General features: G+C 41.6%; 1 protein-coding gene across 1 annotated transcript in view; it reads right to left on the bottom strand.

Moving 5' to 3' along the window:
- The window catches only part of LOC142766949 (uncharacterized), a 37,402-nt gene extending 26,472 nt beyond the window's left edge, over positions 1–10,930 (bottom strand). The window contains exons 1-4 of the mRNA XM_075868148.1: positions 10,843–10,930; positions 7,597–7,776; positions 2,680–2,795; positions 997–1,148 (exon numbers count right to left, since the gene is read on the bottom strand). Coding sequence (XP_075724263.1) covers positions 997–1,148; positions 2,680–2,795; positions 7,597–7,776; positions 10,843–10,900 — 506 coding nt within the window. The 5' untranslated portion in view covers positions 10,901–10,930. The remainder of the gene's footprint in view (positions 1–996; positions 1,149–2,679; positions 2,796–7,596; positions 7,777–10,842) is intronic.
- Between the last annotated feature and the right edge of the window lie 1,771 nt (positions 10,931–12,701).

The following is a 12,701-nucleotide window of genomic DNA, read 5'->3' as shown; positions in this document are numbered from 1 at the left end:
ACGCGTGCGCACATCACACTGAAAAAGCCGTGAAATAGAAGAAAAAAATGCTCAGAGTCGTGAGGCGCGAGTGATGTTTTTTGTTTATCCCTCCCTGCTCAGCTTCCAGCGCTTTCGTTGGGACAAGAGAAGAGAGAGTGTGATTGAAGCGTTTGACAAATTGTTGTGACTCCGCTCGTACTGAAGAGATTTTTAAAATGTTGAAGCGTTCAATTTGTGATGGGCTACGCTTTTCCTGTTAATTAATTCCATGTTTACTCAAAAAATTGTTTCAGGGCCCCTTTACAACAGATCACAAACTCATTACTATGATTTGTGCGCTCATGAATGCCGTTTGAGAGATATTGTGGGACACTGGGACAACATTTACTCGAATGGCTCTCAAAGTACTAAACGCCTTAATCAAAGTACTTGAATCACAGAGCAGAAATACGGCTAACAATCCCCATCATTTACGAGAAGAAGTCAAGGCAGATCCATCATTCAGAGAAACGCCAGACGACTAACACCGTGTCTTTCGGACTTTCGTCAGTCAGTGCGCGTCAACGCGTTCTCAGTCATCAGCATTTAATTGTGAGCCCAATGCATGTGCGTGCTCTCTTCTGTCTTCATTTTTCTATCTTTCAAACTCTCTCATTTCTCTCCCCAGTGTAGAGTAGCATACCGGTCGTTCTAGACTGGTTAACATCTCTGCCTTTCCTTTCAATCTTGTTCTTCTTTCTGTCTTTGGTGTACGCATTTGTACAAGAAAGCTGCTATATTTTGAAACTTTGTGTGTTCATTTGCAATTACACCAATTATTATTTCTACTACCTGAATAAATATTGCTAAATAACTTGTCAAGTTCGAAGTTTAGATACTGTTGTAAACGTGCAATAGTTGTCATCTAGAAGTACTCTTACTTCTCATGCAGAACATGCAATTTTCGAGACACCGACCCGAGAGGACAAGCGTAAGCGTGGAGGTACAGATTAACACAAAAGTGAGTGCACTTACATTGACCGGGCCTTTACATAACAACCTACTTTCCGTTTAGCACCGTGCTCTGTTTTCTCAACACGCTCTGAATCCAGGCATAAGCATTCACTTTTGGCCCACTCATTAGGTGATATCTCTAAAAGATGCAGCTCCTTTTCTGCTTGAATAAACTGTAAACACAATTTGAAGCTTCCTTTAAAAATACATGCAGTGTACTCATTAAAATGAGCAGACTTCGTTAATAAAAAGATTAGTGTATTGAAATTCTACTCGATAAGTAAAGACGCGAAATGCTTTTTTTGTCACACAGGAAGCGCAGAAAGCAAGCTCGAAAAACAGGGCAATACAAACAAAATTATTACAGAAAGGCCAATAACGCAATTTTCATGACCCTCACGTGCTGGAGACCCCTACTTGATGTTGCGCTGGCGTAGTCTTCTTCAGTGCAGCCGTACGGCACGTGTAAGGACGGAAGCAGTGCATGCGAAGAAATTGTGGCAATGTTGGGAAGAATGAAGCTCCTTCACCAAGCCACGCAATGTCTGCATCAGTCTGCGACACTTCATAAGTAGCCTAAAAGGAAGGGTTAAGAACGAATTTAAAAATATAGCAAAAAAGTAAAGTTTGAGAGAAAAAAAACAAGTCAAAACTTTGCCGCAAAGGCAAAGCAATGAATGTGATAGCAACAAATGGGAAGGTCACATACAGAATGGCGAGCAGATCGAAGCGTGCCCCACCTTCCTATGGTGGTTTAGGGACGTTAAACCCCACGCATCAATTAATCAAATAAATATCTTGCATTACTGTCTGAGCAGTCCTCAATTTAAGTTCAACCTTTTTAGCAAGTTTCGAGATTTTAAGGAAAGTACCCATGAGATCTTGTTATATATTTTTCCTCTTCAGAGATTAAATTGAATTACCAATCATGATACCAGATTTCTCGCCCATTGTACAGGATAGAACAGGTGAAGTCAGGTGGCACAATAATTACAACAATGCCGAATGAACAGTAGCACTAAACGGACACAGTCATCGACAATATTTCAGGTACTTTGATATTCTCTTTGGCAAACATACTTTTTTTCAAAGTCAACGGTCTATCTGCCAGCGTCAAATCGGACAATGTGAAAGTTATGTCTCAGCTTTTGCACGATAAATGGCGGCCCCATGACAGGAGAGAAAATCCATCGAATGATCTTGTCGTCAGATTCCCAGATATTATTGCCTATTCAACAAAGCATACACAGCGTCCTATATGACAGCACATCATCCAAACAATACGGTAAGATGACTACTTTCAGCACTATATGTGTGAGAGACAGCTTGTAAAGAGGCTTGGTCACATTTATCTATCATCTTCACCGGCTGACTACTTCCACTGCAGGGCATAGGCCTCTCCCACACTTTGGCCATACACCCGGTCATGTGCACTAACCTACGTTATTCCGGCAAACCTCTTATTTTCATCTTCCCAGCACAATTTGCTTCTCCCGCTAACACGATCTTTTCCTCTTGGACTCGATTCATGTCCACCCCTGTCGAACTGTAGTGATGGTGCTCAGCCACTGACCTGAAGGTGGCAGGTTCGCTCTTGGTCATAGTAGTCGCATTTCGGTGAACGCGAAATGGTAGAGGACTGTGTACTGTACAATATCAGTGCACGTTACACTATATATATATATATCTGTATAGTTACCTTACCTTTCGAACATTTGGCTCATCCTCTGGATTTCCTAGGAGTGACTGTACTACTTCCATGGGTAGCTCAGACTCTGTACTCTGTGTTTTTTGTCGTACTTTCTTCTTGTCTACCTTGTCTGTGCGAAGCAAAATGTTGAGCTTGAATGCACTGTGAATCTATTACCAGTCATATGCGCGAGATTTCTGCTCTATAGCTATAACACTACGCTATTTTCGGTAATTTTAACGCCTCCAAATATATTTGCTTACGTGTCAGTCAAAGAAACACCCTGAATTTCAAAAGTACATCTGAATATTTTAAAAAAGAATGAAGAGGTGAAAATTTGTATCTATGAAAAAAAGTTGAAAGCAAAATAAAGACTGATTTAAGTTTTAAAGTTCTCCCAATAAATTACCAAATGGAAATGCAATCTGCCATCCTTGGACAATTATGCAATGATGCACGGTATGTGAAAGCAGACTTTGCCTTAAATATTTTTAAAGATTCCTTTCTGCATGGTTATGTTAGAAATCATGTCTTAAAGGGGCACCAATTTCTCATGTTTCGCAGTATCACCGTAGGCGCCATTGTGTTTGTATGCTGTGGGACACATACAGAGGTGTCTTTCTAAAAAAAGTTGTAGTTTGTTGACAAGATCACTTTGGCGAAAACAACAAGACTGTATGGCTGGCTCACTGTTTATTAGTTTCATAAAAGCCAATTTACTGAGTTGTGTCAATTGTGTCTGATACAGCACTCCAAAGAAGAGAATTCAGGTTTTGTGGCATAAAGTCTTCCTAAGTGGGGTTTTACATATTGCCCAGAATGGGTTACAAATATGCTGTCATGTGCAGTGAGATAATTTGGCTCGACTAAAGGAGGAAGCTAATAAATAATAGCTATATATTCATTGAAGATAAGTTATTTCAAATTCTCTTCTTTTCCTGTGTGCCCTCTCTCCGATGTCTTTATTCCCACCCTTGTGTACTGTCACAGAACCCTTCCTGTTACCAGGTTTCCCACCCTACATTCGCTTTTATCCGTTTTTGTCAATCCCTTCATTAACCGTTACGGCTTTACGTATGAAAATTATGAGATTTTTTTTCCAAACTATAATAGAAAGCTTCAGCGATTGCTACTATCTCTATCACTTCAGAGAAAACAAATTACCTTTTATTTCTCTAAAGTACTATCGTATATTTAATTTATTTAACGCATATATACAGAAAACGCGCGGTTTTACATAAACTACTGTTACTAATAAGTTTTAATACATATAAGTGGTGTTATCACGATACGAAAAATCTTTACAAAGCTTCCAATGTTCTCAGTCTACTTAAAATAAAAAGGTGCCAGAGTTGTCAATTTTTTCCTGTTGGTCATTTATGTGATGCAACTTCATTGCACAACCACGGCTTTATATATTCTACCATTAAAACTGCGTTTAAAGTTACATTGAAGAGTCAAGTTCTTCGAATTCAACAAATTCCCAATGTTTCTTTCGAGGTCAAAAACGTCAAAGAAAGGCAGAAAATGTCATTGATATTTCTGGTTATTTCTTATGCTTATCAGCCAATATTTTTGGCAAACACATATTTTAAAGAAGTATGAATCAATAGATAGCGAAAACATGCAGGCTTCTGTGTGAAATAGTAAAAGTTTTCATTCGTTGCTTATAAGTCCACACTTAGGGAACAATCACGACCCAGGTTCGTGCATCAAAAATGTCGCTTGCGACATCTTTTTCCCTGCAGTATCTCCTGAGAAAAAAAAACCTAGTAGAGAGGCACAAAAGGATGCTAGATGTGTTGCTTCGACTTAGGCTGCTATCTTATGCCCGTAGTTTCGCTTGCGTATCAGCATGCCAGAATGAATAGGTCTCAGCGTCATATACCCTGAAGCTGATACGCCATTTATATGCGCCATCCCTGTAGAGTAAACATTGGTTCTGAAAGCCTACTCGAGACTTCGTCTTCAATAGGTCAAGCGATGATTCTCTACCCAGCATAGTACTGGCTACTGCGCGACATTTCATCGCATCTCCAGCCTTTCCGCTTGAGTAGGCTAGACCAGGGTAAACCGTGCTTCACCACCCATCGAATCGCTACAAACTGGGAGATAGTCGATCGCATATTCAGGATACCTACTGCTGGCAGTGCAACAGTTATCTACTTACTGCAGCTTGGCCTTCGGCGAAGGAATATTTAAATACAAAGAAGCTTTTGAACATTCATTTCATACTATTGGAGCTCTCGCAACCAAAACGGTTACTGTGCGCTAGTGAACACTTAGTGAGGTATTTTACTGAGTCCGCTGCAACTCTTACTGACCAAAATAGGTGTTGATGTGTGCGTCAGTCCTCTCCATGAACACATTTTCAACTACACCAACCCAGTAAGAATAAGCCACGTGGTCTAGTGGTTAAGGTGTCCAGCCGCTGAGCCATAGGACATGGGATTGTATCCCCTCCCGAGCAGCGGCATTTCTATAGAGGCCACGTTCTATAAGCCTTAGAATAAAACCAATACCTCCTCTACTTTGTCAATGCAAGCCAGATGCTCCCGATCCAGCCTTTCACCACCATCTCCTCTAATCTTTTACTGCTCTTGCACATCGCCTAGATTTCGTGAGTGCATTGTGGTCATGGGGGAGAGAGCCCATGATGTAGTGCCTCACGACAGAAATGATGTGAGGTTAGTTTTTGTTTCATTGTGTACGGATCCGTGGTGTGGTGTTTTGAATTTCTTGTGTTCATATTGTTGGCTGTCACGCTGGCTCTGTAAAAGATACCGTGTTTTGAGATATGCTGTAGTCATTTGTGGCGCTCTGCGGGTAACCAAAGAGGAAGTGTTACAGCCGTACAAATGCATGCGCCAACATATAGAGCGCTCTGATGTAGCGGTTGCATTGCTTGAGCCACAAAGAAGGAGTCCGAAGGAACAAATTTGGCAGGCGTATACTATAGGAGTGAGAAACACGTCTGACGGATGTACAGGGTAAAGCGCTTGGAAACACGTGTGACACAAGCAGCGCTGCTCCTCGTGCAGCATCGCATCACAACCACTTACTGAACTAAGGCGAACCAATGGCTCCCGTTAACAAGCAAGCGTTCGCACCTAGTTTTTGTAGGTGGTGGCCCCTAAAGAACCGCTCCACACCCTCTTTATGCATAACTTCTATAAATAAATGTTTTTCTCCACCGCCTGCACTGACATTGAAAGAAATAAAAAACGCGTTGATACAGCGCACTCGGAAGAATCTCAGGTGGTATCAATTTTGCATGCGTTCCAGTATAGCGGCTCTCCAAATCATATCATGGTAGTGAGACATCAAACCTCACATCAGTTTCCAATAAACTGAGCCATGTAAGCTTGCCGAGCTTGTTAAGGCATTTATGGCACTTTAGCCCTGGCATTTATGTCACAGCGAGCAGATCGGGTATTTCGTTCATTAATATTCATCTTGAGTTCAGCGAATCCGTGAACTGAAATATTGAATCGCCAAATCAGAAGCCATACAGAAAGCCAATACTCATATGCAGTGCGGTAGGTGGGACTCAATAGTGGTCTTTAAATGGCAACTGAGTTAATTAAAGACGCGTCTCGTTTTCGGGAAAGCGTGACATCGCCATCCGTAAACACTATTTCGCGTGATTACGTAAAAACTTACGGAGAATAGCTCTGACGCCCCTCTATTCTTGTGGGTTCTGCACGCATGCTCATGAGTCACCTATTTCTGAGCCCACGACAACAGAAAACAATAAGCTGTGCCCTTTGGCGCTCAGGTTCCCAGCGCTGGGGTGTCTTCAGTGTGCAATCTCATAACAGGTGTCTGCCCTCCTTTATGACTTTTTGACAAAAAAAAGGACTGTTCCGTCGACAAATGTAGTCCCGAGCCGATCGTTTTTAAAGACCATAGTCTTTCTTGGGGACCTTCGACACAAAAATTTTGCTCTGTCTGTCTGTCCATTTGTCTGTTTGTCCGCTCTTAACGGTGCCCTAAACAGCACGAAACTGGCCGAACGATACTCTAAACGGCCGACCCCATCCGCAGCGCTCTTCGATATTGATCAAGTTTTAGCGTTCCAATGAACTTGTCCAATTGTCAGTCAAAAAACAATGAGGGCGCATATCTGAGCCACCATAATAGACGTCCATAATCTGTATTGTGCCTTTATACTAGAAAAGGCATACAAGTAATTCTAAGGACCGTAGCGCTTATCCCGCTGCGCTGACTTCGCAACACTTGCACGAAAGGGCAAGTGTTTCCAACGCTTTGCTAAGACGACACTGTGGCGGCACCTATAGTCGCCTTCCGTTCTACACGTTATCCCCTCCAAGACGGGCCCGAACACCGCGCGCTTCACTTTATAAGATAACTGCCAAATGGCGCTCATGTCTCACATGTGACATGACTTGATGCACTCGTTTGCCTCCAAGGCACGCTCAAGGCACTCTGACGCAGCACCTTCAGACTACCATTCACCGATTTTGTTGCGCAGAACATCAAATAAACGTTTTTTTTCAGTCTCTCCAAACGCAAAACTGCCATCTTTGGACGACATTTGCAGTGTAACATGCAGATACGTAGCGAATTTTGAATGTTGCCGATCATCAGCTGAGGAAATGAAATGTTTAGGCAAAACTGAATAAAAATATTTTAGGGAAACTCATGCACATAAAGAAAACTCGGAAATTATAGTTATCTTCACTTGAAACGTCTGGTAAGAATGGCTGTTCCAGCTCGTGGGCGTTGCCCCAACGTATCTACAAACCTACTGCTGTTTTGCTCATTGCGTTCACAAATTAAGCGTACAACAGACTGCAGGTCATATTCCAGTGATAACGAATATGATCAATGAACATAGTTTTGTTGAACCTTTTCGTTTCCTCGTTCTTAAAAAACACGATTTAAAATGCAGGCGATGGCTTGCTTACCACAATCTTCCACTTTCACACACTTTCGATTCACTGCTCTCAACAGATGAGGAGGACACGCGCACCTCCCATTACTTCCTGGCTTGCAGCGCCAAAAATTTTGGTTGACATTTGGGCAGTACCTTTGCGGAACCACTTGATAGTTTTGACAAAAACGTGGCACTTCCTCTTCAGAACATGCTGTAAAAAAACGCGATAGGGCATTGCTTGAGACGTAGAATGTTTCACACTGGACGCTGGTGCGCTGCACTCTGGAACAACCGTTATGGGCTGAACTTGGGCTTTTCAATGGTTTTTCAGAATTTGGGGTATGCGCGCATCGTAACTTAGACTGGACCACGAGCTAAGCAAAAAACCGCAAAAAACCTAAAATAAACAAAAACATCAGTAAGCGATAGTGAAACCTTATCGCATCACACATCCCCGATGCAACACCCTGCTACACCACACCTGAAAAACGACAACAGCACATTTTTCCTTTTTCCTAATACAAATTCTAGTATCCAATGTTTTGATTTTGTCGCTTAGAAGCAGAGTTGCATCTGTTTGTGCTCGCGCCAACCTAACAGGTGATTGTTAGCTTATTTGCTACGGACTGCCTTGCATCACATCAATTTCGCACGTTTTGCCGCACTACTTTTTAGCGTAAACAGGTATGTTTTACGGCAATTGCAGTGGCTCGCTATGCGCTTTTTTATACCGATGTAAAAAACAGCGTACCTTTGAACTGCTCACTGAACACTAGATTTTGTCACTCGTTTGAAAGCATTTCCTGTACTCCTCGTTTACGTACGCATACGACATTCGAAGCAGTATGTATGACTGCTAGTCTCAACCGCACACTGATAACGTTAGCGGCACATTGGAAGAAACTAGGCGTGATCGACGCACTTTCTGTAAGACTTTATATTGAATCACGAGACGTCGACAGTAAAATTTACCGAACATGATGGTACTCTCATCTATGTGCTACGTATATAACTATTCAATGTTAGTTGGGCAATCGATGCGAGTACGCTAGGCATTCATATGTTGAGCACGTGGGTCAGGGGCACCGCCAGGATTTTGCTGGGATGACCAACGACAATTGTGCTCCTGCAAAGAGCAGGAAGGCACAGAAGTTGTGCACCTTAAAAAAAGAGCGAGTAAAAAGGGTGTCTTTTTGTCCCACAACAAATATCGTCATCTATATTGCGGTCCATCCTTGCGCTATCGCCCCGCACCCGGTACATTCCGGTCACGATACACATGCCCATTATCAGGGTTACATTGCATTCTCGATAGGAAGTGGCCAGCACCGAGTTTTCAAGAAAGTAATGTGCACGCCAGCCTGATGACGATTATTGCTGTGGGACAAAAAGACTGAGCTACCACACTTTTAACTTTATGAAGTATATGCGTGTCTTAAACGCGCGTCCATCAATAAGCACCACTTGTTGCCATGTCGGTGCGTGTATAACATTCTTTCTTGCTTGTTTAGCGTCACGTAGTGCGTAGTTGTAATAAGAGACGGAAGCGAATATACATTACAATTTAGTAAAACCCACCCCCTGTACAAATTCTGGTGATATTGTGTGTTAGTTCTGAGTATTATTGTGCTTGACAAAGGAAACTAGCCCTTAACCTTACACTTTCCTTCATTTCTAAGTAGGTTGTAGCTTAACAGCCACAAATTGCCTCTAACTTGCCCAAATAGTGCATTTGTATAGCCAAAGCTCGCTTCCGTATAAAATAATTTCGACGCGCATTTGGAACTTGCACGGGAGACTCTGTAAAAAATTTTGGCAGTTTTGTAGCATATTGCGAAACTGAGAGCAACATATCCATTATATTGGCAGGCTTCCCATTTTGGATATGAATGCGACAACCAACAGCTTTAAGACTCCCGATGTTGATTATTTTCGTGTTATACTAATGAGTAACATTTTGCGCTTTCGTTTTTTTCTCCTAGTATATTGGTATTGTGCCAAAAGAATTAGTATCTTATTTTGGCATAATACCTTTAAAGGGTCTGTTGAAGGTATAGACAGACGTTAAATAAGCATTATTTGTCTTTTAACAAATCAATATATTTCATTTGTTTGTGGTGTATTTAGGCTTCACGCACAAAGACAAGAAAACGGCTCTTAGCAACGCTCGGTGCAATGCACATCGCAATCTACGGACCGAATCGCGGTTTGTAATAGAATTTCTTTACATTGCAGCGCAAAACACAAAAAGTCAGGTTTATTTAAGGGCTCAGGGGATTCCGACAATAACGCTGGGATCTGGTATGTGTGATGCAGAAACGATGAATCGTTTTAGTTATGATCTGATTATTGACGGCCGACGCTCTATTTGCTGCTATTTTTGCATGGCACACATTGCTTGCTTGCAGTTTGGCTAACCGTTTCTGGGCCAGAGGTTCGACCAATTGTAATGTTTGCTATTTTCGAGTTCTGCAGGAGTGCTCTTCACCGTGACAAACATTCTAATATATTTACTGTAAACTGTGCTCTAATGCGAGTCTAATATTTCCTTTAAACAATTTAATGCACTGAAAAGACTATTCGACAGTACTTGATTCTGTTCACTCGGAATGATGTTCAAGATAATAGTGCCCCCGACTTAGTTGTTTTTTATAGAACAGATTACTTCTATTTTTATCTCTTTTCTATTCGCCAGATAACTTGCATAAGATTGACTTCGTACAAGAAAACATGCATAGTTGTACTCCAAAATTAAAGTGAAATATATGTGTTCTGGTTAGAAAAACGGAATACAAGCTTCCGAACGAAGGAAACACTTCTTGTTTGGTATTCTAATATCTCGCTGCCTTTTGTGCTTTCACACAATTAAAAAGACATTTGTGAGCTAAATTCCGTACTTAACGTAAAGTGGAGAAATTATAATAAATTATCACATTTTGTGGTCACCATACTGGTGATCAGCATTTCATAATGAATACGATGCAGTAGTTATAACTTTCACATCTCATCATTTCTTTGTGCAATTGCAAATGCTTGTTCAAACTCTGTACATATTAAGTCTGCAGGTGAAGAACAGGCGCATACGGCGCTTGAGTTGTTCAAGCACTTTTGATCTGATGATAAATCTCGCCTGTTGATGTTGGTACCTTGCTTGTACTATCAATATTTACAGAGCCTTAGAGACATCACAATACACTTATTTGTAAGAAATATTGCCACTTTTATATCCATAAAGCTACCCTGTGTAAATCTATAAGTTGAAGGAAATATGACTTACATGCCAAGACACTTGACATCATGGAGATAAAAGAGAAACCAACAAGCACCGCTTTCATATTAGGCGTTTGTTCACAGAGGTGCTTTCGATTCCTGTGAAAGTGTGTGACGAATCTGTTAAGGAAGTTTAGGTATCATTACTCTGTTTGTGATACTTTTGTGCTACAATAAAAATTTTGGTCAAACCTCACTGGTAAGAACCGTGCGCCATCTTGTGGTCAGTGTGTGAACAAGTTTTTGTGGTGCTGACCCAGCTCAAAGAAGCTGCGCTGTCATCTCTGAGAGGCCGGCATGCCTTATCCTGAGCAACGAGCGTTGATTCATATAACTAGGCGTTTTCAGAGTTCAAGGGGGGGGGGGGAGAAATATAGCTATAGTTCTACTATATAAGATATAGTTAAAAGATAGGTTGCTGGAAACTATGGAGACAGGATGAAAATAAATGCTGGACAATATGTGGTTACATGATTGTTAGGTAAAATGTTGGACTGCACATTTACGAGCTTCTTTTATAGGGAGAAAAGTTAAGGCAGACAAGAACTTCGTCTGATGGCAATGTTAAATTTAGAAGACACTATGGGGCCCAAAGATGCTCTGCAATAAAGGCGCTCTATGGGCATGTTACTAGCACACTTTTTGATCTGTAGTATTGACAATGTTGGTTATCAGCCTCCTTTACTTTTTAAAGTGAGACATTCCTTATCTCATTGGCCATCTGTGAGCGCTCGTATATCTGATTGGCCACTGCTGCGACTTTAGTACTCAACTTTCCGAAGCGACTCTACACATGAAATTCGAGACAATATGGAAGTCCGGACTTCGCATTTGTTATTTTGCAGCGGCTGCCACGAGAAGGTTTTGTGTATCATTGTTTGGTCACTTGCAGCAGATTTACAGCCGGTAATTTTAGGCGCAGCTGATAGAATGATTTTTCGATGACTGATGTACATAAAATTTTAAGAAATTGAACTGTTAAACGTTTTTTTTCACAAAGTGCTACGCAACATCCTTAAGTTCCATGAGAAATGCGAGTTCAAATACCCTTCTAAAGTAAATTATGAAATATACGTTTCAGAAGATTGTAAGAAACAGCACACAAAATCCCCCCTAAATTTGCAGAATTGCACATATGCAAGTGAAAGTATGGCGGCTTCGTTATCCTCTGTGTTTAATCTAAGAAAAAGACCAAATGTAGTGACGTCACTACTGATGCACCTCAACTTGTGTGTATATATTGTCAAGCAAGACGCTGCGTTATCAGAATAAGCTGTTCGCCACGATACGTGTCACAGCTGCCTTCCTCTTCCTAACTACAACTGGTGACGATGGAGCTGAAACAAAAAATGGTGGGCAAGAACATATCCCGTGAAAGATTGGGGCAACGCAGACCACGACATGACCAAAAAGTGTCAATCCGACGCATTCCTGGAGGGTGGCATTGAAGGTTGTGCTTTGTACGTGGAAATATTCGAGCACTACTGCAAAGTAGCCAACGTACAAGAACAGAAGTTTAAAAATCTGACCTTCACATTGGCCATTGGCAAGAACACGTAAAAGACACTGAAAGATTGCTTGCTACAGGTGATCCCTGCGAAAAGGATCCTGGTAGACCTGATGAAAATAGTCAGTGACTATCACAAGCCTGTCACCCGAACTATGGCAGAAAGATTCAAATGCAACGGGGGCTACCGAGCGGAAGGTGTAACAGTAACCACGTTTGCAGTTGCTCTGAAGCACATAAATGATAAATAAAAGTACGGCAGACTCCTTCACAACGCGCTACGCGAGCGGTTCGTCACTGGACTGCGAAACCCTGCCAATAGACGGGTCTACTAAAAATTAGCTGTTGTCAAACTGTCA

Source organism: Rhipicephalus microplus, chromosome 7 (genome assembly GCF_043290135.1).
Source record: "Rhipicephalus microplus isolate Deutch F79 chromosome 7, USDA_Rmic, whole genome shotgun sequence".
Lineage (NCBI taxonomy): Eukaryota > Metazoa > Arthropoda > Arachnida > Ixodida > Ixodidae > Rhipicephalus > Rhipicephalus microplus.
The sequence above is the reverse complement of the archived record's forward strand: the minus strand, read 5'-3'. Positions and strand labels throughout refer to the sequence as shown.